The following is a 26271-nucleotide window of genomic DNA, read 5'->3' on the forward strand; positions in this document are numbered from 1 at the left end:
CGGAGTGCGGCTACGCTGTAGCCTCCCGTCAGCTGCCTGCCGATGCAACCGCGCAGCTGCAGCCTGAGACTGAGACTCAGGGCACCCGCAATGGTTGCCATGTCAGCTCTCTACAAGGATCCACGTCATTTTTCATCCTATGTGGAGGGAAGAGAAACAAAGAGAGAAAAGCATGTCGCTGAACCTAGCGTAAGCCGATAGCACATCTTTCCATGTTGAGTGTGCTCCACTCTCATCAGTCCCCTCTCTCCTCTCTGCCTCGCCACTCGCCAGCTTGCCCGCGTCTCTCTCCACCTCCAAGATCGCCATCGTGGTGTCGATGAGCTGCCACCGCGGGGAGAAGGGTGGAGTGCCGGCGCAGATGGAGTACGCCACCAGAGCTCGAGCTGCCGCTGTGTTGAGCTCAACGATGGAGGTAGGGTGGGTACTGGTGCGCCAGGTATGGGTGCTGGCGAGTCGGCGAGGTTGCTAGGCATCGGTGCGGGAGAAGGAGGGGCGACAGCCAGGGTGGGCTACCAGTGCAGGGAAGAGGTGGAACGTCCTCCGTCGAGGCATGCGCAGGGAAGAGGAGGGATGGCTGCCGGGGCGGTGAGGAGGTGGGGTGGGCTGCTAGCGCGTGGAGGAGGCTGGCCCGATCGCAGGCGCGGGAGGAGGAGAGGCGGATGCGGCTGGCGGGTGGAGCCGTAGAGCCAGTGCCGAAGAGAAAGAATGGAGATGAGAGGAAAATAAGGATGGAATAAAATATTTCTACATGTGGATCCCATAAAAATTTGTAAAGTACGTTAAAAGCTAAATTATTGGACGGATGGTCATAGTATCTATAGATGAGGTGAACATCTTTATATAGAGCCATCTTTACCATTACGCGGGTGCCCTGAGAGCAAGCGACGACGGCGCTGCTACTCCAGCAAAAGTTACCGCGTGGCTCCGTCACCGGTCACCGTTCTACCGCGTGGCTGCTGTGTGTCCTCTGTCCTCCTGCTCAACCACTCGCTCTGATTGGTAAATCTGGAATGACAAGGTTGTGTATTTTGTGCAGTCTAGGGAGAACGCCTTGTTTTTAGCATCGCCTAGTGTGGGTTGCGTTTCCCGATGCCACTGTACCAGCAATCCAGCGGCCTGCGTCCTCTCTCTCTCCTCTGTCCTCCCCTGCCATTTCGTCCCCGTCTCCCCGACCAAATCATGGCCTAATCACGCCACTCCTCCGTGAGACCTGAGCCCCCCCGGCCGTCCATGGATCCTGCACACACGCAGTATATAGATTATCCGTCGGCTCCATATGAGGCGCCATGCCTTTCTTCCTCCAAAGTTCTATGGCTGTCTAGCGAGCCATCTTGAGGCTGAGCTATCTCCACGTTACATGTTGCCAGCTTCTCGCGCCTCCTTGTCCCTTTTCGGAGGGTAATTTCTTGAGGCATGGCGCTGGAGGCCGTGGTGTTCTGTGAGGGACTCTTCGGCAGCTGGGCCATGGCGGCGGCTCCCGGAGGAGGAGGAGGGTGGAGCTGGGGCCATGGCGGAAATGAGCATGGCGGGGCCATGGAGGGGATGATGGACTTGGAAGGGGGCACCGCCGCCGCCGCCGCCTACTGGGAGGTGGACGCAAGCTCCTCCGTGATGATGAAAGGGCCTGATCAGGAGCCGGACGGCAGCTCTGCTGCGCCGCCGCCGCCCGAGAACGGATGCGGCGGCGGCAATGCAGCAGCAGCTGGTGCCGGCTTTTCGCAGGAGGTGCTAGCCGTGGCGACAACGGCGACGGTAATGTCGCCGCCGTCGGCGGCGGCTGGGAGGCGGAAGCGCCGGAGGACGAGGAGCGTCAAGAACATGGAGGAGGTGGAGAGCCAGCGGATGACCCACATCGCCGTGGAGCGCAACCGCCGCAAGCAGATGAACGAGTACCTCGCCGTGCTCCGGTCCCTCATGCCGGCGTCCTACGTGCAAAGGGTACGTGCCTAGCGCCAGCGCGCCTATTTAGCTAGGGCTCAATTGTTTAACCTGCCATTGTCGATCTCGATGAAGATGATGGTTTTGGTTTGTGTGTCGTGGACGCTGGATGTTCACAGGGAGACCAGGCGTCCATAATTGGCGGCGCAATCAACTACGTCAAGGAGTTGGAGCAGCTGCTCCAGTCGCTGGAGGCGCGGAAACACGCCCGCCGCCACGACCCGTCCCCCGGCGCCGGCGCCGGCGACGCTGCGCCGGCGCCCTTCGCGGGCTTCTTCACCTTCCCGCAGTACTCCATGAGCGCCGGCGCCCGCTCCCCCGCCGCCACCGCAGACACGCCACCCGCAGACGACGAGCAGGGCCCAAACAACGCTGACGCGGACGGCAACAACGGTGGCGACGACGACGACGCCTCGGGCTCGAGGCCGTCGTCCGTGGCAGAGGTCGAGGTGACCATGGTGGAGAGCCACGCGAATCTGAAGCTGCTGTCCCGGCGGCGCCCGCGGCAGCTGCTGCGGCTGGTCGCCGGGCTGCAGGGCCACCGCCTCACCGTGCTGCACCTCAACGCGACCAGCGACGACGCCCGCCACATGGCCCTCTACTCCCTCAGCCTCAAGGTAACCCTACTTCGCTGGTCGCCGCCACCCCTTTGTCCCCTTCCCCGGCCTCGGTTTCCGTGAGCCTTGTCAGGAACGACGCCTCCAAACTCCCCCGTCGTCTCCACGCTTTCAATGAAGTCGGCACCACGGGGTCAGGGACAGGCCGTGGTTACAAGTACTATCGCCGTAGAGCTGGTTGTAGAAGGCCGGCCGGCCATGGCATTCTTTAATGTGCCGTCATTAATGACCTGCTGAACGTTCTTCTCGTGTGTTTCTGCTTGGCGGCTGCCGCAGGTGGAAGACGACTGCGCGCTCTCGTCGGTGGACGACATCGCGGCGGCGGTGCACCGCATCGTGGAGGCGATCGACCAAGAGGAGGGCGGCGCCGAGCTCAGATCGCAGGCTGAAGAATAATGCACTACCTGTAGGCTTTGATGTCTGAACTGATTTGCGCGTTTTGTATCGTCAAGTAGCAAGCAGTGCCCCCTCCTGTATTTAGCAACTTTGCATCTCCCATCTATGGACGACGTACGATTTGTTCTAGCGTCACAAGTGTTTGTGTTTGTACGTAGTACGTGCATGGGAGGACCGTACGACGTGACACGCGTTGATTGCGGGCAGTGACGTGTTCTTCACCGCCTTGTCGTAGTTGTAGCCTGTAGACGACGCAGCACGAGGAGCGACGACAAGCACAATCCCAGCAGAGCTTTCAGGGCCCTGTGCGTGCCTGCCTGTGCGCGCGCCCTGTTGGACCGGCTGTTCCCCTCGTGAAGCAACATTCCCAATCGAGCTAGCAGGAACCAAGATTCCGAGACAGCCCCGGCCCCCGCCTGCCGGTGGCCACCCGCGCAGCCGGCGTCCGCCCCCGGGCGCTTCAGTGGCAAGAGCTCGGCCCCGCGCCGGCCAGCCCGGTGGTGCGCCACCGCGTCGTGTGGCCATGCCAGCGCCTGTGCAGGAGGCCGGGAAGCAAGGGTTGACGAGCGGTTCCTGCAAAAGGAGCTTTTGCGGGAAAGGGAATGGGCCGAGAGCGATGGCGGGCAACTGATGCTACTGAACGCTGGAAAGCGAGGTGGTGATGGGGGGAGATCGAGCTGGGGTCCTGGGGAAACTGAGATGATAGGAAAAGACGTGCCCGCTCGGCTCGTGTCGTCGCATTGACCCTCGCCGAAAAGAGATTCTGGGACAGAGGCCCCTTTCCCCTGCAGAGCCCTTTTCCCGTTTCTGCCTAGGCATGATTGATCGATCCCATTGCTAAAAGCCCTCCTGATTCCTGAAATGACGCGTCTCTCTCGAGATGTCCTACCTCATTTTTCTTTCTCCCTATGTCTCTCTTAATTTTTCATCAAAAGGAAATTCTAGCGATAATTGTATTTGGCAGATGTAACTAGTGCACGAGTACACGTGACGCGTGATCCTAGCGTGGAAAGTCACCGGCCACTGATCTCGCAAAGGAAATAGTACCGGAACGAAGGGTACTGCGATAACTGATGAGCAAAGCAGGTAACCACCTCACTAGAACTGAAGGAAAAATGTACATGAGAGTATGAGACCTGATGGCCCAACCCAGTCTCTTACCGTTGGAAAGGGATGGCATAGTGTTGAGGTAGCAAAAACACAAGATCACATATTCATCCTGCCACGGCAGCAGCACAGCGCCCATGACCACACAACAGGGTGTGTTAGCTTCCGAAATCTTTGCTCTGGGGCTCTGCTAATGGGAAGAAACGATTGTCAGCAGAGTACAAATTTTCACAGTCAACATAGCATACACAAAACATCGACACAAAAATTCTACAGGTGGATCTAACAAGGAACTATGTGATTTGGAACATCCAGCCTCATATTTTCCCTTGCAGTTGCAGACCACCACTGCATTGCCATTTAATTTCCCACCATACGTCGGCTCAGACCACTGGAGAACTGGACTTAGAGGTAACAAGGCTATAGACATAGTTCATGCAACTAATTAACTGGATAGAACATAACAATTTGGAGAGGAAATAAAAACATATTGCACCATGTAAAAGACAAACGGACAAGTTGTTTGACAGCTCTCGATATCATTCGATGTTTCCAAACTTAGATCAATGATTCACACGTTTCAGTGGCCTACTTATTGTTTGATATTGAGCTCATGTCTGAAAGGAATAAATGCAGGTAGGCCTAGTACATCCCTGAACAAACACGACAAGATAAACTTTATCAAAAGATTCCCGTGTATCTACAATCTGTCGGATAAAGCATTCTTTTAGTAACAGAGACATTGGTAAATCATAGGAAAGTGACAAGATATATAGTTAGACGTACTGGTCAGATCTTCCAAGAAATAGCTCAAATGGAAATAAAAGCTAAGTACTAAGGAGGTACTGAAAAGTAAAAGCACATGTGAAGAACACAATAAGTGTTCGAATCAGACAAATTAAAAGGACAAGGAGCATAACTTGCTAACTGGATATAATTTGACTGAAATGTGTAAAGTTACAATATGTTGTACATTTTCTCCAAAGAAGACCGGGCTAATATTTCTGAAGTTTTAGATGAAGGAGTATCGGTGCTTATGAGAATGCAGAGAAGTGGTGGCTGAGTAATGAGTGTCATCTTGTTCTGAATATATATTGCCATGAGATTTTTCAGTAATATGAGGGTTGATCTTGCTTTTTGGTTACTGAATACCATTGACTATGTCCAACCTACTCTTAATAGTTAAGCAACTCAACATCTCATTGCACTCTTTTTCCAAAAGTACAAAGCAATAGTTCCACTAATAATTAGTTATCGGCTCATTGCAATTGAATTCAACTTTGATCGAGTAATGTGTGTCTACATTGGTTTGTTAAGTCTTCTTGAAGTTGGAGCATTGATACTTTAGACAAAACACAAATGATGAACAGATGGAGGTAATTTAACTGTCAAGAACTCAAGATGCTGAACATCAGAATATTCTAAGATTAAAAGAAAATATGCTTTAGTTGATTCTCAATTCTGTCATGCTACACGTTTGTGCTCTGAAAACTTATAAATGGTTTATAGTAAATGCATTTGAACTTTGTCATGTTACATGTTTGTGGTCTCAAGAACTGACGAGTGGTTAGTAGGAAATGCAGTTCACACATATATAAATCTACTTTGATTTAAACAAATGATAAACAAATATAATGGGGGAAGCGATGAGAAGGCATTGCCACTAACTACTGCAATGCAATCCATAACTGAAATTTTTTTTTAGGGTCAACGGGGGGAGAGCATCAATAACTGAAAGATGGAGCTATAAAATGTCTCTGAGAGAACAAAATTTAGTAATTAAGATGCTTTACAAATTCAAAGCAAAGTTGAGAAAAAATGAGGTAGTTCAGCTATCATTTCGTGATGAACTCTGCATCCATACTCAGGCATCTGCATCTATCCACGGCGCCTGTGTGATGCAGAGTTCATCCGCAAAATGATGTGCTGGCAGCCTGGCACAGATTTTAATCCCAGTATTAATGCCAATCAACTTTCATCACCAGTTTTGGAAATTACTTTTGCTAAGATAGATGAACATGACAAACTCGGTAGGTATCAAATTGCATTCACAAATCCAACCAGACCCAGTTTAATTTCAGGAAGAACGTGGCCGGAGGCCCTCCTTGACCAGGAAACTCACCTCCCGCCTCCCGGCAAGTCAGCACCGACACATTGCTCTCCAGTCTCCACACCGCGTGATCTCCGAGCGTCAACTCCGTCAAACCCGTGGACTCCGATCACCGTTCGTGCTGCTCCTCCGCCGCTCTGCCGCCGTTTCCCGCTGTCAGACTCGGGGCACCATCAGGCTCTTGGCCGGCGGCGTTCAAGCTGAGCACCTGGTGCCTAACACCGGCGTTGTCGGTTGTCTCCTCCCATCCGTTGCTCGGAGGTGGCCGCAACGCCGGGGACACGGCACGGGTCTCGCCGTCGCGGCGGCGGCGAGGAGGATTCAGAATCTCAGACGAAGGGACCCCCGACTCTTCTCGTCATATTACCATTTTGCCCACCCTTACAAGTTGGATAACGCGGATGATAATCGCGACGGGACCGCGTCGTGGCTCGTAGCAGCCGTCCGATCAAGTTTAAGCGGCTCAGATCGTTGGGTGATTAAGCACGACACCTTCGCGTACGGGCCACACAAACGCTCCTCTCTGATTACACGAGTCTTCTGTCTTCTCCCCCTCCACCAGTCTCAATCCAATCAAGCGTCTCCTCATCGGCTTCCCTCAAATCGATCCCCATCGCTCCGCTCCATCCCTCCATGGCGACCCTCACCATGCAGCCGATCGGCCCCAGCCCCGCCCCGGCTGCCCAGGAAGACCAGAGGCGAGTGGTTTCCTTCCTTCGCTTGCTTGTTTTGTTTTGCTCTATTGACATCCAATGAACGAGCGATTCGGAGCTTCGTTTTGTGATTTTTGGTGTTCCTGGTCTTATGCAGGAAGGGGGAGAACCCTGCTGCGGATGCTGCCGATTTGAGTGACATCGACTCGGGGTAATTGCTTCCGTGCCCGTTTAACCGCAGTACCTGACTTCCCTAGCGAATTAGCTCATGATTTATTGATGTTGCTATGATTCTGCACAGCTGGGTTGTCCTCAAGAACTCGGATATCGTCTCGGCGGACTTGGCCGCCGCCGCCATCAGTGGCGGTCAGCGTTTAGGCTCTTCAGCGATTCCTAGCTGGTACGAGTTGGGACTGTATACATCAAGAAGCGTGTGTTTGGTGGTTTGTTTCGTGTGAATTGTGACCGATTTTCTTCGGTTTTTTTCACCATGTTCGTTCGGCGTTTTGTTCTAACAGGGCACGATGGGTTCTTGGAGGTGTGGTGTACACGGTGGTGCCATTCTACAACAGAGTTAGGCAGCTTGAAGGTACGTAAGATTATAAAAATCATCTACTGGTTATTTTCTGTCTTTGGCTCGTTTATAATATTCTGCTATAAGCAGTGAAGAATAGGTTTTGTAGTTTAAAACATGACTTGAATATAATCGTTTCATGAGTTAGCACTAACTGCTTAGTATTTACAAATCGTTTATCTTGCCAATAACTTTAGAGATTCTGATTGCTATAGCTTGATTATCATGCCAGAAGAGACAGTTGGGTTTGTGGAGAATACTGTGGAGGTTGTGGAGCATGTAGCTGAGGTAACAGAGAAGCTAGCTGCAAATGTGGCTAAGCAACTTCCTAAAGACGGGTCTCTGCAGAAAGCAGTGGAAGAGGTTGAGCACATTGCTGAGGTAGTGGATACTGATGCAGAGAAGGTTGAAGCAGTCACTGAGAAGGTTTGCTTCCGTTTTTTTATATTCTTGTCGATACTCTCATGCTATATGTATTTACATATCACAGCTGCATAAGTAATAAAATACTTGATCATAAGTTTACTCCTGAAGCAAGAAATGACTAGTATTTTAGACTTTTAGTAGTTTCCTTTGGGGAGCGGAAATTTGCGCAAATATCTGTTGTAGTTCTGCAGGACAATTTTTCATATATGCCAAGTAACAATGAGTATCGAGAACTGTTCGAAGCTGTTTCTTCGGAGAGCATAGATTTTCTTAAGCAATTTCAGACCATTTCGTAGCTTATATTGGTCACTGTTTGGCTGAAGGCTTGCTGTGTAGGAATCTAGTTGTTTTCCATATTTCTGGAGCACAGAAATTTTTGACATCTCAACATCTGATTATCTGAAAGATTGCTTGACCGCTTGGTGCTGCAGCTGCAGGAGTAGTAACGCCTCAGACCTTAAGTTTATGACAATTTTTGTAAAGCTACAAGAGAATGCCATAGGTTTGCAAGGCATCTAGAAATAGTTTAGTAGGACTTTATAAAGAGAACTTTGTAGAAGGTTTTTGTGTGCAACATTCGACGGTAACATAAATTTGGAACTACGGAAGATTGGAAGATTTATTAACCAGTTCAATTTGAAAAAGGACTCCTATAATAGATCATGAAATATTTTCTTGTTTTATATGTAAGGTGAAAGTTAACCTGGAATAAAGGTATTAACGTTTTGTGGCTCTCCTTGCCCGTACAGATCGACAAGGTCAGTGATGAGATTGACGCTGCTGTGGAGCCTGTCATCAAGGAGCTTGAAAAGGAACTCGACCAGGGCACAACATCCGACAATGGAGTTAACGCACAGAAGTGATCAGTGGGCTGTTAGGAGTGCTCCTCAATGTACATAGCGTGTGTAATGTTGTTTTTTCTTCTCTCCTCTTTTGAAGGACTGCTTGTACATATGCGTGTTGTTGTGTATGAATTTCACCCTGCCATGATCGCATAATAAGGTGTGAAGATTGTGCGCGGGGTGGTCGACTGGTCGTAGATGAAGTGTGGAGAACTGAAAACAGTTCAGACATTCGTTTCAAAAAAAAAACAGTTCAGACGTGGAACTAGATTAATATTCATGAATTATTTGTACACTATCAAATCATTACATACATAAATGCATATTGGCCTCTTCGCAAAAAAAAAACATATTGGCCTGTTCATTAGCCTTCTACTAGGAACCTTCTAATCGTTTAATCTGTTTCACATTTACCCCCTCTGTATGTTACTCTGCTCCTGTAGTATGCAGACCAAGGAAGAAGGATATGAACTCTCATAACCAAAGGCTCAAGCTAACTTTTTTTTAGATGAAGGCTCAAGCTAACTTCTCAACGTTCCATCATGCTAAACCCAGGGCTGCCCAGTCCCTAGTGTCGTGTCACTGAAACGTCCGGCGACACGGGCAGGCACTTGGCGGGGACGCTGGCCGCGAACGTTTTCGGCGTCCGCTTGCCGAGGAGCTGGGATATTTTGCCGTGGCGGATAAAACCCAGCGAGGCCGCCCGCGCCACGGATATCTTCGCCGCCCGCTGCGTCGCGAGCTCGCCATGGCTCTCCCCCTCGCCCGCCTCCTCCTCCCCGCGCTCCCGGCATGCCAGTGCCAGCCACCGCTCCGCCTGCGCTTCCCCGAGCGCCACGTCGCTCCTGCCGCCGCACGTTCCCGCGGCCACCGCGGCGCCTTCGCTGCCCGTGCGGCCGCTAGTGCCCCTGCGGCCCCGGCCCCCGCGGCGCCGGAGGCGGAGGAGCAAGTGGGGCCAAGGACACGGCTCGTCGCGCAGAACATCCCGTGGGACTACACGGGCGACGACATGCGCGCGCTCTTCGAGAAGCACGGCTCCGTCGTCGGCGTGGAGGTAGGCATCTGCTTCAGTCCCCTCCCTCTCTTACCTATTCGAAGTTTTTGCTTCTTGATACAGCTCTGTAATAGTAGTAGCAGTAATCCTGTTAGACGGTGGATGCTGTCGAAAGCAGTGGCTGTCGGATTGAAGTATTAGTACTGTTGGAGTAGTTTGCAGTTGCTCAACTTATGTAGAGACAGAAAGACGACATGGCTTGAAGAAGAAACTGAAATGCATTTGGTGTGTAATGGGCCTCACGATCCATTTTTGCTGTGCTCAAGTAGGTGCAATACAATAGTTGCAAGGCTTTGAATCTGAAGGAAAGCTCATTCTATGCTTGTGCGAATCTGGCTGCAAAGTACAAACATGACGGCTAATTTAGAATTCTGCTACTAAAATGGGGACATGAGGAGGTTAGTGGAAGCAATATTCAGAGTTATTGTCAGGTTGTTGCAAACTCCGTCGGTATGCGCAGAGCTTAATTACTTGCAAGGTGCCCCTCCCTTTATTAACTTTGGAGCTAGTTATATTTTGTTAAAAAAATATTTGGGTTAGTCTTATATGATTTCAAAGTCTTGTATTTGGATCCTTGAATAATGGTTTAGTGCTACCATATTACTTTCTACTGCTCATGGAACAATGACTTAACTACTTACGAGAAAGTATTCTTGTTTTCATGGCCGGCCGCTCATTAATCCATTTCACAATGGGTGTTTGCTAAAATTACTCAGCTCTATACAAAGACAGCCATGACCAAGTTAGTGATTATTTTTCTTACTTGATTTCCTAGCTTTCAATGTACAATGCCAGTAAAAACAGAGGGTTGGCGTTTGTAACCATGGGTTCAGAAGAGGAGGCTCTTGCAGCTCTCAACAATCTCAATTCAACTGTAAGTTTAAGTATCGCATAAAGTATAGCTCACTCTCAGACTCACCCTGCTTACTTACATCATTGTTTGTTTCCCTCCATCCTCATTTTGATGTAGACTTTAGATGATAGAAAGATCAAGGTGGACTTTGCGAGACCTAGAAAGAAGCAACCTAAGCAAGTTAAGCAACCTGTTGTGGTATCAGATAGCACGGAAAAGTATATTCTGTTTGTCGGAAATTTGACATGGAGAGTCAGAAATCGTCACCTTCGCGAACTATTTGCCTCGGCCCCAGGTGTCCTATCAGCTGAAGTTATCTTTCATACCACTACGCCAAGGCGATCTGCTGGTTATGCATTTGTTTCTTTTTCTTCAAAAGAGGCTGCAGAGGCTGCCATATCTTCTTTAAATGGACAGGTAAATATTCATGGATTGTACCATGTACACGTATGTACTAGTTTGTTTGTTATTAAAATTCTACTCCATAGCAGCGATTAATTTGACCTATGATTATTATTGCAGAAATTGATGGGACGACCCATTAATGTGATGTTCAAAGAAGAAAGTGCTAAAAAGAATGAATCTTCTGTCCCAAAGGAAGAGGAGGCCGAGGAGGAATCATCTGAGCAGAGTGATAGCTAAACACTAACTTTTCAGAGAATCAAGAAAAGTGAAATGAATTGATCTGTGGTTACATATATTCTGACCCATGGACATGGTATTTCTTTTTCAGCAGTAGTTATATCTTTTGTTTTATTTATCTCTATTTATTCCATGTACATATTGGTTTACCAAGATTGGAAGTTGTTTTCCATGTGAGAAATGAAACAGCCTCCTTAACATGTTATTGTTGATTACATGTCTGTTTATTTATGCCGAACCTACAACTATTTGCCCACTACTGGTTATTCTTTCATGATATAACCTAGCAGAATCATGACATAAATCGTTGTACTGCCCCTTCTGACTGTGATCTTTGCATCTTTGCAAGTGTTAATGCCAGTAGAATTTTCTTACTTCTCAAGGTAGTATGTATGTAGTTGTGGCATCACTACGGTTGTTTGTTTTTATGACTGGATGTGGAGGTGATGACTGCATCAATTTATATACACATTTATATTGGCTTGTTAGCCAGCGCTACATGGGTGACACTTCTTTCTCGTAAGGATGCCATATTGCCGCTCCGTTTTGCTGATTCAGGACTCATGAATTGTGAAATACTCCCAATGTTTCATTAACTTTTCTAAATACATAGATATCTAAAAAAACTAAAACGATCTACATTTTGGAACGGATGAAGTACGTGCTGTGTAAGTTCTCCAGTTGATATCTGTGACATTTGGAGGTCAAGAATGCTGGGAGCGCGTAAATATCATATCTGTGGTCTCTGTAAGCTATCGGTAGTAGTTAACTGCAAACTAAACATGAGCGTGAAGGAGCTCTCACGCAAACGGCTGACGTACTTGACCGTGGTTTTTGTCTGTGATGAAATACTATTTGGAACCACGTAACCAGATAGAAATTTGGCCGGTCAGAAATGCTGTTCTCAAGTTGAACCTGCTATCTTCCAGGTTAGGCTTTATTCGGTTAATCCCCTTCCCCAGGGGATTGAGGGGGGATTGGGGAGAATTGAGGAGGATTTTGACGTGCACGGGATTTATCTCTTCCAATCCTCTTCAATTCTTTTTCAAACCGAACAAGTTCTTAATGGGATTTGAAGATTTGGGGATTAAGTTCATGATTTAGGCATTCAGATTGAGATCAAATAGATCTCAACTTATTAAGGTCTATATTGCTGGCGGCTTCAAGAAGTTATTTTTTATTTCTATACAGTAGTATGAAAAGAAAAATATTTGGATAATCTTTCCTTAAAAAATATTTGAATAATTCTAAAAATGCATTTAAATAATTAAGAATTGGACCAAGCCTTACACTAGGAAAGTGTCCATTTAACCCCAAACTATCAACAAAGTTTAATTTAACGCACGCAGCTGGCATGCTGTCACATAGCCATATTGGATAGCTAGAGTGGCGCCATGAGGTTAAAACTATATAAAACCATCTAAATAGAAAATTTGAACGGTTTTAAAAGGTTGGAGGCGTAAAAATCTGGTAATCAATTAGAGATGAGAAATGGGACTTCTTCGACTTTTTTCCCATATAAAAAACCTCACTATCTTGTTCTTGTGCCCCACCCTGTTCTGATGTTCTCTGGTTTGGGACCACCCCGTTCTTGGGTCCACTTCACAGAGCACGCAGGGGGACGGGGCGCGCAGGCCGGATGGTCGCACGGGCACGGTCATACTTCCCGTCTCTCTCTCTCTCTCTCTCTCTCTCTCTCTCTCTCTCTCTCTCTCTCGGGCCGACGATAGGTCGAGCGGCGCCGCCGCCCTTGGCTAGTTCTTCCTTCTTCGTCGGGCTGCTCGCGGGCGACGAGCCGGCAGGTATGCAGGCACATCTCCTTCCCTTCCAACTGTGTTAAATCTAATACCCAAAACCCTAATGTATGCTATTTCTATTTGTATTCGAATCTGACCATGAATCTCGATTTTTTTCGCAAAACATTATCGGGTACCAGGTCGGCAGGTCACACCTGGATTCAATTAAAAGATGAGGAAGCTCAAGTTCCACGAGCAGAAGCTACTCAAGAAGACAAATTTCTTGGAGTACAAGAGGGAGGGAGGCCACCGGGAGGCCCTCGTGACGCAGCGCTACCGCCTTGTCGAGAGGGACGATTACAAGAAGTAAGCTTGTATTCTAATTTCTATCCCAACCCTCCCATGCTTTTCCTGTTAAATCAGTTTTGCTATTTGTGCTGAATCAGTTGGAGGATTGCGCTATGTTGATCTTGAATCGAAGTGTTTGATGAAAAATACACTGACAAATTGTGATTGTTGTGCTGACAGGTACAATGGCATATGCTTAATGGTGCAAAAGCTCGTTAACATCATAAAGCAGATGGACCCAAGAGATCCTTTCAGAATAGAAATGACAGACATGCTGCTCGATAAACTGTAAGTTATTGTCAGTCCACTTTTCTCCATTTGGTTGTGAGATGATATATCCATGCTTTTGTGAATTTTGAGCTGGACCATACAAATTACTGCCTTTAGCTGGGTATGGATTGTAGATTTCTTGTAGAATTACAAGGACGTTCACCTGTATGTAGTTTGTCAACGAAGGGCAGCACGCTATGTAGGACAACTAGACCATTGTTTCATTCACTACTTCAGTCATATGGAGAAGATTAAATCGATGCATTGTCAATGTGTTGAGCTACCAGTGTATGAATACTGAATTTGCTGCAGTGTAAGTATAGCAAAACTTGCTTGGATAACCCTCTCTGAGATTGTGAGGTCTTCAGAGCATAAGGGCACCAAGGGAAAGTACTATTATCTCTGCCTATGATTGAACTCTCAACTTCTTGCATCTGCCATGGAGGTAATAGGCACAACCTATCATCTGTACTAGTGTTTTTTCCCTTGAGCATGACAATGGATATCTTTTGTTAGAAACCGTTATATCTCACTCCCAGGCTACCAGGCATGGATATCACTAAACTTGCTATGATACTATTTTTGGTTGAGCGTGTTTGTCGCTGATATCTCAACCTATTTCATTTGTGAAATCATGTAATGTTTGTCCGATTTGCCCATATCCTTATTTGTGTAGTAGTCTGATGGTTTGTCTTAAATTTCAGATATAATATGGGTGTAATTCCAACAAAAAAGAGCCTGTTAAAATGCGAGAATCTTTCAGCTAGTGCCTTCTGCAGGTATCTCTTTCACATGTGGCAATCATTTTCCGTTCAATCAGTGGGAGCTTTTCTGAAAGTTGTGTTTTGGTCAGCCATCCAATTTCACTTCAAGTTTTTTTATGGTTTGATTAAGGCCTATGTGTTTCAAAGTATGCCATGCAATTTTGGCTAACCACTTAGAGAACAATATTACACTGAATGGGAAACAGCATGGTATACTGCCTTCCACTTACCTTATTTCTTTGCTAAATCACTGTAGACGGAGACTGGCAACAGTTATGGTGAAGCTCAAGTTTGCAGAGCACCTTAAAGAGGCGGTAACATACATCGAGCAGGGGCATGTGCGTGTAGGTCCAGAGACAGTTACCGATCCAGCCTTCCTTGTGACCAGAAACATGGAGGACTTCATCACCTGGGTGGATTCCTCAAAGATCAAGAGGAAGGTCATGGAGTACAATGACGCATTGGATGATTATGATGCCATGTTTTGAGAGAATCATTCCACGGAAATTTCTTGTCCATCATTGTAATCTTGGCTACGCACATGTGGCATTTCCAGAACAAAAATCCGGATATTGTCTGTTGCAGGCTGCTTGCATTTGCATTGCAGACGTGATACAGTCTTGTAGCTGGTTGCTGACGCATTATGTCTGATGATGTAGCGTGCGATTGTCTTTTTTTTTTTATTAAAGGGAGAGTTTTGTGCTACTGCTACGTTGTGCCTTCACGATGTTCATTCTGCAGTGCATTTGTGGTTGACTGCGTTGTTATACCCTGCCCCATTCAGCACAATTTCAGTTGGAAGTCGGAGTGCTCTAAAGTCCATGTGGATGTCGTTGAGGCACGAATTGGATGCCAATTGCAGATGAAACTTAAACAAAAACTCGCCACAGAGATCTCTCGGCTATGTTGATGGGGATTTGAGGTTAGGGATTTAGAGGGAGGGCCGGGAGAGGGAAAGTTGGCCCACGTGGCAGAGGAGACTAGTCTGGTGGAAGGTGACCGATTGGAAGGGTCAAGACGGAGACAACTTTTCCAAATGGTTTAGCAGCATGGTGGGGCAGGAGTGCTAGCAGATTTGGCACTTGGCACTTTGGCAGTAGAGACATCGGAGATAAGAGGAGGGTTTTCTTTTTTTAGGCTAGGTTGGCAGCGAGGGTAGAAAAAACCAGGGAAGAATTCCCACGTTAGGGATTTTGATGGCAAATCAACTTCCCGGTGGGGATTTCTGATTTCCCGGGAGGATCTCCCTGCTGGTGTTTGGAAACCTTGGAGGACTTACCCGATCAGGCGGGACGGAGGCGTGGCAGGTCGTCGGCGCCAAGCAGGCGGGAGGGTGATGGCGGAGGAGCGAGCGACTGCGGCGGTGGCGTTCGACGGGGGAGACGGACGAGTCGGCGGCGACGGAGGAGCTGGGGGAGGAGGAGACAAGGGGGGCGGCGGTGCCTTTCTGGCGGAGGGGGAGACGGGCGAGACAAGGATGGGGACGGGCGTTCGATGCCTGAAGGCCGGGAGGTATTCCACGCGGAATATTGGGCTGAGACGGGCCGGACTCCCCCGCCTAGCAGGCTTCCAAATGCACTGGTAAATTAGCCCGTGGAAACTTTCCGCATGGACTTCCTCCGCGGGAAATAGGCCGGGAACTTGGTGGGGAAATGGATTGCTAAATAAGCTCTTGGAGGGTACGGGGTTAATGGGAACTGGGAAGCTTGCTCGCGACTTTGGCGTCAGGAGGAAGACCGAGGATGATCTGAGAAAGAAGGAAGAAGCAAAATAGCCCGAGTGTGGGTTGGACGGGTCAATAAGGAAATCCAGATATTTGTCTGCCTTCAATTCTATGCTTATCTGAGTTGACAAATCGCATTCATTCTTTAGAATCCGGCAGCTGTGCTCATCATTCATGTGATGCCGATATTTCGGTTGATCTGACGTGACAGACTTAGTACAGCCTACGTACGGCACTCGTATGCTCATCCTATCGAAATCTCAAATGGCCTCAACAAAAAAAGAATCGAATGCTCGAACGAACAAACCCACATAAAAGCGAAACGGAAACGCTAGGTCCCGTTTGGAGCCGGCACCAAAAAATTAATCCCTATCACATTAAATACTTAATATTAATTAGAAGTATTAAATATATATTAATTATAAAATCAATTGTATAAATGAAGGCTAATTCGTGAGACAAATCTATTAAACCAATTAGTTCATGATTAGCACATATTACTGTAGCGTCGTATGGGCTAATCATGTATTAATTAGGCTTAATAGATTTGTTTCGTGAATTAACTACGATTTATATAATTAGTTTTATAATTAGCTCACATTTAGTCATTTTAATTGATATCAAATCTCCAATGTGACCCGTTAGAAAGTAGTTCACGGAGTGTGAGACGCGTTACGGCAGTTGACAAAATGCTCACCCAGAGATTCCTCCGCCGGTGTTCGTTTTCAACCGCCCCTATCGACGTGATTCCGTACTAATTTGTTCACTCGCGAACAAAGCGAGCGCCACTGTACGTAAAAACACTACCTGGACGTGCCGTCCAAAGCACAGCAACGAGCCAACGACGTCGTCTTAAAGAGCGAGGACGCCGAGGAGCAGCGGCGACCGTCGGGGCCGCGCCGGCCGAAAGCTCGGGCGAGCTCGCAGAAAAGAGACCAGCGGTGACGTCCGGCTCCCCTCGGCGCTCGGCAGACGCAAGCACGCGATACGCCACGCCACGGAGGAGGGAGACGGGGAGCTGGGCCTGATCGAATCCGGGGTCCTTTCGTGCCAGGCCGAACAAGCAACACACAGGATTCACACGAAAGACCCTCTCCTGTCTCCTCCTTGGCGAGTCGGTTGCTCCGCGCCCACGGTTTCAGTTCCTTCCTCGAGGAAGCCTCCGTTCCGTGCGCCACGCTCGAAGCAACCGCTCTCCCCCGTCCCCCCTGAACCTCACCAAACACCCACCCCCAGACCTCCTCCAACCGATGGAGGTGGACCCGGCGGCCGCGGCGGACGAGAGGGGGAAGAAGGGCGCGCCCGGCGGAGGCGGAGGCGGCGGGGGGCTGGAGTGGGAGCTGGAGAGGCAGTACGACTTCGAGCGGGAGATGATGCTGATGGCCGCCGCGGCGCCGGGCGCGGGGCCGCAGCAGAAGCCGAAGCAGCAGCGGCACCGGCCGTTCACCGCTGATCTGCTCCAGAACTGCGACCTGCCCCCTCCCGCCAAGCTCTTCGGCCCCGTCCCGACCCTGCAGAGGTGAGCGCGCGCGCCATCGTCTCTTGCTTTACTTCTCCCTCAGTCGCCGCGAGAAATCCCGCCCGTCGGGGATTGCATTGGTCGGACCTCACTGAGACCAGCGCCGTGTCTGGAAAAAAGGTTGGAGAGCGCGGCGGGGGCGGACCAGAAGGGCGACGCCATCGGCGGCGGCGGTGGGGGGAACAACAACGACAGCCTGATGCGGGCGCTGCGCCTGTCGCAGTCGCGCGCGCGGGAGGCGGAGGAGAAGCTGGCGGCCGCGGGGGCCAGCAACGGGGAGCTCGCGGCGCTGCTGGTGCGGGACTCGGTGGCGCTCTCCGCGCACCGCCGGTGGGTCATGATGCTGGAGGCCGAGAACTCCCTCCTCAGGGGAGGAGGAGGAGGCGCGGCACCCCGCGGCGCGGACCCGGACCGGGACGGCGACGGCGACGGCGACGGCGACGCGCGGTGCGGCGGCGGTAGCGGCGGGTTGGCCGCGTGGTGGGTCGCGGTCGCGGTCTGCGTCGGCATCGCCGGCGTCGGGCTCGCGCTCGGCAGGTTCCTGTGCTGAACATCTGCGAACAATTATTCTCCCGGATTTTGTAAAGCGGAAACTGCGGATCGGAAGATCGAATTCACCTTATCCAGGTTAGAACAGTTCGTTGATACGGATGCACACGTTCTGTGGAAAATGGAAATATTACAGCTCGGTTACAAATTCTAGTCTGTGATTAGCGTTCCCTTGCTGCTGTAAATCGGGGAGTGTACATAGGATTGGACTAGAAGCTGCCGTATCCATCACTGCACGCTTTCATGGAAAGGAAAAGGAGAACAAATCTCATGGTCGGAATGGGGCATCCTTTAGGTTGTCTACACTTTGATGCCTGCCTTCAGGTTCCGGCGATTCTGCGATGATTTTGCTCTGGTCACTTTCAGAGGCTTATCTGCTTGTCTAACCCAAGCACAGGCAAATCGTAGCCGTACGGGGCAGAGTACAGTACAGACGCCACCGGGTAGACTTGGACACTTGGTTACATTCTTGAGTCAATTCCCCATCAAAATTTATGTAACTTCCCTTCAGTGCCATAAAATTTTATGAAGGGAGGAAATCCCTTCAGTGCTATTGAAGTTAAGATTTATCCTAGTGCCATAGAATTTTATGAAATTTATAGAATTTAACCTCAATGGCACCAAAGGGACTTCATAAAATTCTATGGCGCTCAAGGAAGTCATATAAATTTTGATGGTAACGAGGAATTGACTCTACATTCTTATCATCATTATTATTGTGGGTTGGGGCGTAATCGTAATCCACGGAAAATCAGGATAGGGCTTGTCGGGTCCAATGTCTTTTCTCTCTCTTCCAAATAAAGCTCAAGTTTGACCATTAGTTCTACCAATATGAAAGATAATCTCTACCTAATATTAAAGTGTGGTTGTTTCTTCCAACCGTCGTGGTTGTTTTGCAAAAAGAAGTCCCTTAACTTTTTCCGTAATAAACTCGCAGTCCTTGGAATAGTTCTTGACGATTTTGCAAAAAAATCCATTTATCCACCTTTTCCCCTCCTCCTCCGGTCTCTTTCTGACTCTGCATGTGTGGTGCGTGCTGCCACGGGAGGTTGCGCGTTGGGGAGAAGAGAGGTCGACGCCAGCCCCCACGCCATCCTCCGGCCGCCCGCGCCACTGCCTGCCAACCCCTTCTCCCTTTTCTCCACTTTCTTCTTACTCATGGGCCCTTCCACCTCTTTCTCTCCACCTCACTAGTGCTCCATCTACCACTAGTGAAGGGCTTATGACGGTTGAGGTTGCATTAATGGGTGATGGTGCAGAAGCAGGATTGGGCTTGAAACATGGCCTCACTGATGTTTCTCAAGACGTTCCATGTGTATATTCTTTAAGAAGACTACTATGGTCTTCAAAAGCCAATGTGACATTTGGGTTCGTCCAAGTCTTTCTTCGTTTATCCTCTCTTCTTTCACTGATTAAACTTGGAGAAGCAAAGGATCAAAGTCAAACTCAAAGAGTTTGAATTGAACGAGTTTTTAGACTTGAATTGTCACACGAGAAAGGACCAAATGGTGCCATCATCAGACAAATTATTTGGGGCCATTTTCATTCAACTCTAAGTACAGCCCGGTGATCTCAGGCTATTGGCACAATGGCCAATCCCGTGCCACTATCTATGATTGTGTTTGGGTGGTAATCAAGGCCACACCAATTTATCCGGTGCTGCTAGCATGCATCCAACAATCCGATGGTGTTGTTTTCTGCCGAATGGGGTGGCTATTAGTCAGCTGCAACACTCATGGCCTATATTTACATCTCCATGTCACTCAATTGAGCTTTCTTGACTCCTAGAATACTTATTGTGAGGGCTAGGTGGGGTGTTTAGGATTTATTAATTAAAGATTAAGCACCCATTATCTTTAGTGATTGTGCATCTGCTTGTAGGTCAAGTGAGGTTCTTTGCGTGTTCCTTGCGTGCTTTGTTTGGAATCCGCAATCGGTTGGAAAATGGATATCCACTACAAGCATTTGGTCCTTGCGTGGATCAATGGGAGCTATACCCTTATGTGATTGCTCCAACTAATCATCTCTTTCTACAATTTACATTCTTAGAATTATCATGGCAGTATAGTGTTATAACTAGGTTGCAAAACTTTGTGCTGACTAAACTTTTCTAAGGTTAGGCAAAAGGATTATATTTTCAGGAGAAAAATTTGTAGAAGCGTAATTCACCTCGCTCTTAAGTAGTTTGACCCTTCCATACAAAATTAACTCGAAGTAAACATGCATTGTGCCACCATGCATACCAAGTATTCGTGCATGCACAAGAGAATCATGAAAGAAAAAGTTTTCTTGAAGAAATCACACACCAATTAATGAGACCGATAAAGTATTTTAAATAATATGAATACTCTAGAATACTAAATTATATTAGTTGCCACCTTGAATAAACTTATGCATTTTGGCTAAAACATTATAACATAGATGCACTAATCAATTTAATTGTAAGCACTCATTTTTTCTAAAAATATCAAATACTACTGCACTCATAATTCTTTGATAGTCGAAATTCAACATCTTAAGTGTTGTAGCTGACTAATACATATTTTAATTCTATTGCAGTAACTAAAAGTGTAGTCTAAGACCTAGAGTGAAATTTTCTAATAAAATATGGAAAAGAGCTTTGAATAAGAGCAAAAATAATGAGCACTAGAATTTAAATTTAATATACGGAGAAAAAAATCTAGCAACTAACAAGATCTAATTTGAAAGCTAAAATTTAGATTGATTGAGTACGACACATGAGCTGCATCAAGAGCTGAAACAACTCAATCTAAAATTTCTATTAAACATCTATCGAAGAAAAGTTTTGTTGCAATGCAAAGGGGAACAATGAATATGGATGGTAATAATTTGTAACCAAATTTATCAGAACTAAATAGAGTCTACACAGTATGTACATAGGTACTGATGCTAGAAAAGTAAATAAAAAGAAAATAAAGATAAGCTTGATTAGCCGGGTGGACTTTTAGTGCTTATGTCACCTAACATTCTATCTCATGCCAAAGCATGGGTTCGATGGACTAGTATTCGCTATGTAATAGGGAAAAAATGAATGACATGCATGTACTTTTTTGCGAGTGACGTGTATGTACTTAGTACTATAGAAAATAGCATTGATGTATCAAGCATCGGTTTGGCTCTGAGTTGAGCACGAACCAAACATTTTTTTAACACCATCTTTACTTTGCCTAGACTCTCTAGATTCTCCTCCTTCAGATTTGTTTGGATAGAAGAGGATTGCAAGGGAAAGAAGGGGATTACATTTAAAATGAACTAATTTCCTCTTCAATCCCTCACATTCGAATTCAAATCCACTGGTGTCAAACAAAACTTCCTTATTACAGTGGTGAAAGGGTTTATAGAATCCACGGTGCCCATGCACTTTACTTCTCTGTGCTCCTATCCAAACGGGAGCAGGTCGTGGTCGTAGACGGGCCGGCCGGGGGTTGGTGGCACTGCCACTGTACCTACTCCCTCCCCCTTGCTATCTGCACTTGGACGCGACGCGCCTTCGCGGTCAAGCGACGGCGATGCCGCCATTGCCAGCCGCCAAAAAAACAACTCTCACCGATAGCAGACCCGAAGCCTGAACTTTCTAAGCCCGTATAGCACGGTATGCGGCCTGACATGGTTGCGCAAGCGTGCAAGCCATTGGACGACGAAAATTCAATCGTCTGCCTCTGCCCTGGTTTACTGTCAGGTAATCCGAAACACACACACGTTCCTTTCAAAAAACACACACACACAAACAAGCTACACAAATATGAGAAAAACGTTTATTTGAGAAGTCGATCTGGTCCAGCTTTTGTATTTTAGTATAAATGGAGGCGTGAGGAGAAGCTGAACTGCTAGTTTCAGCTTATTTTAGCCATAGTCAGGATTTGACTGCCTGTGAGCTCCTGATAGCTTACCGTGTGTCCTCGGTGGTAGCTGCATTCTGGTCTCTGTTGAGATGTCCGACCGCGGCGTGGCGTCGCATTGACTTGAACGAAGATGTTGTGATGTTTCCGGGCCGGTGATAATCGCGTTCGCGTCTTCTTTATTTGCCTGTGATTTTCTCAGCCCTTGAACAGGTTTACGAGGCGCACAAAGTCACCACAAGCGATGGATATGTCGCCTACGCCTACCTTCATCGAAAGATTTGCATTGAAATAAATTTTTTAAAAAAATACAAAGACCCCATGTTGAGTAGAAATTCGAAACGTATGGGTATGTTCCACCCAAGAAATCCAATCAGCTGGGTTACGCTCGGCACAAACCTTTATATTTAACAACATGTTAATCATACTCCCCTTCCATTTTCAGATATTTGTGCAACGCATTAGGAAATTTCTTGTGTGTTTTTTTTTCAAAAATCACTAGGTCGCTTTTGAATTTAACTGGACGGTAATTTTGAAAATAGAGGGGGCAATAGCCTTGGGGACTAGTAAAAACAGAGGCGAAAAGGACTCATAAGTGAATACAACCATGATTGCCATGGATCTAATGGGCGGTATGGATACTCTACGTGTGAATGGAGTCTGAAGTCTGAACTGTCAATAAGATTTCTGCGTCGTTAAAAATAAGGATATCAGTTCATAGCAGCTTGCTTGTTCCTTTTCAACCTTCAATGCTGAGATGTTGCTCCAGCGCCAAGCCAGGGCTTAAATAAATTATTGGCACCCAGCAAACATTCCTGAAGTAGCAGTATACCTCATCACAAATTCCAATACAGGAAACTTACCTGCAACCTCACACCACAAAAATAAACTAAATTCTTCTCTGAAGTTCTTCCTTTTGAGAAATACTAGTCTTGTCTTCAATTATCACATGATCCCAATCCAGCTCCTGTACGTTTCAAAAAAAAAAATCCAGCTCCTGATTGAGACGAAGCCTAACCTGCTCAACTCAACAGCAGCAGACGACGGGTCCGTAGGCACAGCTATCTGCAGTTCTGCACACCACACCCACCGCCTATGATGAAGCCAAGACGGCGTCGTCTTCCTCCTTTCGGTCAATGCATTAGGTGAAAAAGGAGGAGCAGATTTTACACACGCCGGACTGGTACTAGGCTATGGCTGGGCCTGCCTTGCTCTCCGGAATAAACCTGCCTATGATTAGGTCAGCGATTAGTTCGTAACATGCCACCTTGTAACGCGACGTCAAATCAAAGGTTTAACTATTTCCTTCGAGCTCCGGGAAGCTTTTGCCTCTACTGTACACTAGCCTTTTGACAAATGGTGAATCAGCAGGCACTGATCCTTCTTCTTCTTCTCCTTCTTTGATAGAGACATGTCAGGCAACAGGCTGCAATATACATGCTGAAATTGCAGAGAGGAAGGTAGCTGCTGCGCCACTACTGCGGTGACTATACAATACAATCCGTTAGTGGCTTCAAGCTTTGGCATCGGTTCTCTTCTCCTAACCACTCCATCGTGCTGCTCCCTTTCTTCAATCGTCGACACCTTCCGTTTAATCTGTGCTGGGTGTTTGGTGACAAAAGCACGGAGGTCGATCTGGCAGGCCGTCTAGAAGTATTGAACCGTGAACAATCATTAGAAAACAGAGTCAGTGACTCGGTGTAAACGAAGTAGTTGAATGGATCGAGCTCCATGTATGGCCGGCCGGAAACGCGTGCATGGATGGGTCGATGCTGCGACAAGCGATAACCATCATTGACGACGACGACCCTCACCTACCATACACGATGGATCCATTCGGGGTTCGAAATGAAGGGGAGGAAAGCGACAGATTTTGCTAGCAGCTCCGGCGAACCAGCACGGAAAAGGCAGCGTCCCTGTCTTCGGCGATCCACTTCGCCGTTCGAGGGCAACTAGACAAGATGTTTTTCTTTAAGGGAATGATGCATGAGATCATCTTTTAATTTGCATTTTCCTGACTGCACAAAATCTTTGTAGGATTGGAGATAAAATACTAGTTATAACATAGCATGAAGATCAACAAGAAATCTTTGAATGAGTAGCGTGCATACAAATTCAACGCGAGCTATTTTTCACACCTGCGATTGGTGATGATGGGGAGCGAAAATTTCAACCCATGAAACAACGAAGCTGGGGGAGGAGCCCAAGCGTGGACCAACGACTACTCCTGTTATCCTGCAGCCGCGCCGCGTCTTTCCGATAGCTTAATTCCATGAGAACCATGTGGTGTGGCTCTATAAAAGGGGACTCCGGCAACCTGCCCTGCCCACCCAACCATCGAGTGCAAGTGTGCAACCCAGTCACAAGACATCACTAAAAGCTACCTGCTTCGTTTCGTGGGCAAGCTCCTCTGCTCCAGCCTCTTCCATGGCGTCCCGTTCCGCTTTGATCGCGCTGCTCGTCGTCGTCAGCTGCGCCGCCGCGGCCTCGGCGGCCACCTACACCGTCGGTGAGACGCAGGGGTGGAGCCTAGGCGTCGACTACAGCACCTGGGTTACTGGCAAGAACTTCTCGGTCGGAGACAAGCTAGGTGCGTACTCTGTCCTCGGCAAGCTGCTATTTACTCGCTCGGCCTCGTGCTTGCTCTTCTCGTCTGAAATCACACACTTCACCGTTAACTTGTTCATCATGTAATGAAGAGATAATTACACTAAAAAAAAAAAGCATCCATGGCATCTCTTTTTGGAATGGCAAGGTGATTGATAATTCAATGGATTTTTCAAGTAACATTTCTTCTCTGTTTGCTAAGCACTCTCAAAACCTGCAGTGACAAATAGCAAAGCCGTTTCTTCACTTTTTAGAAGTAATCGTGGGGAATTGTGTACTGGGTTTTTAATCCAATCGTTTTTTTCCCCGTCCCCTCCTGCAGTGTTCACCTACGCCACCGGGAACCATGACGTGCTGGTGGTCTCCAAGAGCGACTACGATGCCTGCAACAAAGGCAGCGCCCTGAGTACCCAAACCGACGGCCCGACCACCATCACCCTCGACTCCGCCGGCGACCACTACTACATCTGCGGCATCGGCACCCACTGCAGCGGCGGCATGAAGCTCGCCGTCAACGTCGGCTCCGGCTCCGGCTCCGGCGGCGCCCCCACCCCCTCGACGCCGTCCACACCCGGCACCCCCACAACCCCCGGCACCCCCAGCACCCCGGCCCCCGGGAACGCCGCGTCCGCACGCTACACGGCCGCGCCCGCTCTCGCCGTGGCCGCCGGCGTGCTCCTCAAGCTCGCCCTGTTCTGATGATCACCACCACCGCCGCCGAGACGCACGGCGCGGCCTGGCTATTTTGCGTGGCCAGGGTAGAGGCAGTGCAGGACTATTCTTGAGCTTTGTTTTCTGATCAGCCGGGCATGTACCTACTGTTGATGCTTTGCTGTTTCGCTTGTTGTTCATTTGCGAGTGTAGTAGTTGGTGTCTTGTAATAATTTCATTGTTTTCCTCTCCATGGATATATCTGCATGACTTTGTCCCAATAATGTTTGCTTTTAACACGTGTTAAATTAACGTGCAATCTTTTTTTCGAAAGATAATTAAGGTGCAATCTAGTCCAGCTTGCTCTTAGTGCAAGCTGAGCTTTCTTTTCGCCGGAGAAAAAGGCCCCAAAAGCTTGTTATTCTTGAATTCTTTTTTGAAAAGATATTCTTGAATCTTGACTTGATCAAAAGTTTGCTTCTAGAAGCTTAAAGCTGGAGCTCAAACCAAACCAGCGCAAAGTAACAGTGTCACAATAGGGACCTAGTTCAAAGAACGTAAAAGGTTAGTCATGCTGAGCAAAGCAGTAGGTGCCAATAATCTACATGTTGGACTTTGGTTAGTTCTAGGGCGAGAGTGATTCGGGCGGTTGGGTTAGGTAACAATGACGGGACTAAGGCTATAGAGGAAACGGATTTGGAAGGATGCGCGGAAAAACAATGCCGAGGACGACAGTGATCTCGTTTGGAGGGTACGTGTCGTTACAAGTCCTTCCTTCAATTCCCAAAGTGTTACAGAAGCAAAGGAGCCAGAAGCACGGAAGTGCCCTGCTCTACTGTGCGGAAGTGAAAGACGTGAAGGTTACAAAAGCCTCTACCTTTTCAAGGACGACCGTTAAAAAGACCCTAAGCCTCGAAGTCTAGTGAACTTCATCCGCGGTTGTTCGTGCTATGGGGTTAACTGCTCCCTGCGAAATTTCTCTGAATCTGTCCTCGGCCGTTGGAACTCCAAGTCAACACCTGCTCCGGC

General features: G+C 48.0%; 6 protein-coding genes across 6 annotated transcripts; all 6 read left to right on the plus strand.

Annotated features, from left to right (window-relative positions):
* Nucleotides 1-1119: 1119 nt before the first annotated feature.
* On the plus strand, nt 1120-3083 carry LOC101752488 (transcription factor bHLH94). Its single transcript, XM_004973661.3, has 3 exons — nt 1120-1941; nt 2061-2558; nt 2835-3083. Exons 1-3 carry the CDS (start codon nt 1417-1419, stop codon nt 2952-2954), a joined length of 1143 nt encoding a protein of 380 aa, XP_004973718.1. The 5' UTR covers nt 1120-1416; the 3' UTR covers nt 2955-3083.
* A 3623-nt stretch (nt 3084-6706) lies between these two features.
* LOC101752899 lies at nt 6707-8969 on the plus strand. The gene is made up of 6 exons (XM_004973662.4): nt 6707-6869; nt 6982-7035; nt 7126-7224; nt 7343-7413; nt 7631-7824; nt 8574-8969. The coding sequence occupies exons 1-6, from the start codon at nt 6805-6807 to the stop codon at nt 8685-8687; spliced, it is 597 nt and encodes a 198-aa protein (XP_004973719.1). The 5' UTR covers nt 6707-6804; the 3' UTR covers nt 8688-8969.
* A 359-nt stretch (nt 8970-9328) lies between these two features.
* Nucleotides 9329-11455, plus strand: LOC101753307 (RNA-binding protein CP33, chloroplastic). Its single transcript, XM_004973663.4, has 4 exons — nt 9329-9720; nt 10496-10594; nt 10691-10990; nt 11096-11455. The coding sequence occupies exons 1-4, from the start codon at nt 9415-9417 to the stop codon at nt 11213-11215; spliced, it is 825 nt and encodes a 274-aa protein (XP_004973720.1). The 5' UTR covers nt 9329-9414; the 3' UTR covers nt 11216-11455.
* A 1400-nt stretch (nt 11456-12855) lies between these two features.
* Nucleotides 12856-15089, plus strand: LOC101754123 (U3 small nucleolar ribonucleoprotein protein IMP3). Its single transcript, XM_004973665.4, has 5 exons — nt 12856-13017; nt 13152-13317; nt 13480-13587; nt 14274-14348; nt 14590-15089. The coding sequence occupies exons 2-5, from the start codon at nt 13184-13186 to the stop codon at nt 14819-14821; spliced, it is 549 nt and encodes a 182-aa protein (XP_004973722.1). The 5' UTR covers nt 12856-13017; nt 13152-13183; the 3' UTR covers nt 14822-15089.
* A 1871-nt stretch (nt 15090-16960) lies between these two features.
* On the plus strand, nt 16961-18432 carry LOC101753717. Its single transcript, XM_004973664.4, has 2 exons — nt 16961-17575; nt 17696-18432. The coding sequence occupies exons 1-2, from the start codon at nt 17307-17309 to the stop codon at nt 18123-18125; spliced, it is 699 nt and encodes a 232-aa protein (XP_004973721.1). The 5' UTR covers nt 16961-17306; the 3' UTR covers nt 18126-18432.
* Nucleotides 18433-24298: 5866 nt separating this feature from the next.
* Nucleotides 24299-25561, plus strand: LOC101754516 (blue copper protein). The gene is made up of 2 exons (XM_004973666.4): nt 24299-24574; nt 24914-25561. Exons 1-2 carry the CDS (start codon nt 24412-24414, stop codon nt 25288-25290), a joined length of 540 nt encoding a protein of 179 aa, XP_004973723.1. The 5' UTR covers nt 24299-24411; the 3' UTR covers nt 25291-25561.
* Nucleotides 25562-26271: the final 710 nt, after the last annotated feature.

This window comes from Setaria italica, chromosome VI (assembly GCF_000263155.2).
Source record: "Setaria italica strain Yugu1 chromosome VI, Setaria_italica_v2.0, whole genome shotgun sequence".
Taxonomy (NCBI): Eukaryota; Viridiplantae; Streptophyta; class Magnoliopsida; order Poales; family Poaceae; genus Setaria; species Setaria italica.

Coding starts and splice junctions, on each gene's coding strand:
- LOC101754516 (XM_004973666.4), top strand. CDS start 24,412: ATGGCGTCCCGTTCCGCTTTGATCGCGCTGCTCGTCGTCGTCAGCTGC. Junction 24,575..24,913: donor CTCGGTCGGAGACAAGCTAG/GTGCGTACTCTG, acceptor CCCCTCCTGCAG/TGTTCACCTACGCCACCGGG.
- LOC101753307 (XM_004973663.4), top strand. CDS start 9,415: ATGGCTCTCCCCCTCGCCCGCCTCCTCCTCCCCGCGCTCCCGGCATGC. Junction 10,595..10,690: donor TCAACAATCTCAATTCAACT/GTAAGTTTAAGT, acceptor ATTTTGATGTAG/ACTTTAGATGATAGAAAGAT. Junction 10,991..11,095: donor TATCTTCTTTAAATGGACAG/GTAAATATTCAT, acceptor TTATTATTGCAG/AAATTGATGGGACGACCCAT.
- LOC101752899 (XM_004973662.4), top strand. CDS start 6,805: ATGGCGACCCTCACCATGCAGCCGATCGGCCCCAGCCCCGCCCCGGCT. Junction 7,225..7,342: donor TCTTCAGCGATTCCTAGCTG/GTACGAGTTGGG, acceptor TTGTTCTAACAG/GGCACGATGGGTTCTTGGAG. Junction 7,414..7,630: donor CAGAGTTAGGCAGCTTGAAG/GTACGTAAGATT, acceptor TTATCATGCCAG/AAGAGACAGTTGGGTTTGTG.
- LOC101752488 (XM_004973661.3), top strand. CDS start 1,417: ATGGCGCTGGAGGCCGTGGTGTTCTGTGAGGGACTCTTCGGCAGCTGG. Junction 1,942..2,060: donor CGGCGTCCTACGTGCAAAGG/GTACGTGCCTAG, acceptor GGATGTTCACAG/GGAGACCAGGCGTCCATAAT. Junction 2,559..2,834: donor TCTACTCCCTCAGCCTCAAG/GTAACCCTACTT, acceptor CGGCTGCCGCAG/GTGGAAGACGACTGCGCGCT.
- LOC101754123 (XM_004973665.4), top strand. CDS start 13,184: ATGAGGAAGCTCAAGTTCCACGAGCAGAAGCTACTCAAGAAGACAAAT. Junction 13,318..13,479: donor GAGAGGGACGATTACAAGAA/GTAAGCTTGTAT, acceptor TTGTGCTGACAG/GTACAATGGCATATGCTTAA. Junction 14,349..14,589: donor TCAGCTAGTGCCTTCTGCAG/GTATCTCTTTCA, acceptor AAATCACTGTAG/ACGGAGACTGGCAACAGTTA.
- LOC101753717 (XM_004973664.4), top strand. CDS start 17,307: ATGGAGGTGGACCCGGCGGCCGCGGCGGACGAGAGGGGGAAGAAGGGC. Junction 17,576..17,695: donor CCCGTCCCGACCCTGCAGAG/GTGAGCGCGCGC, acceptor TCTGGAAAAAAG/GTTGGAGAGCGCGGCGGGGG.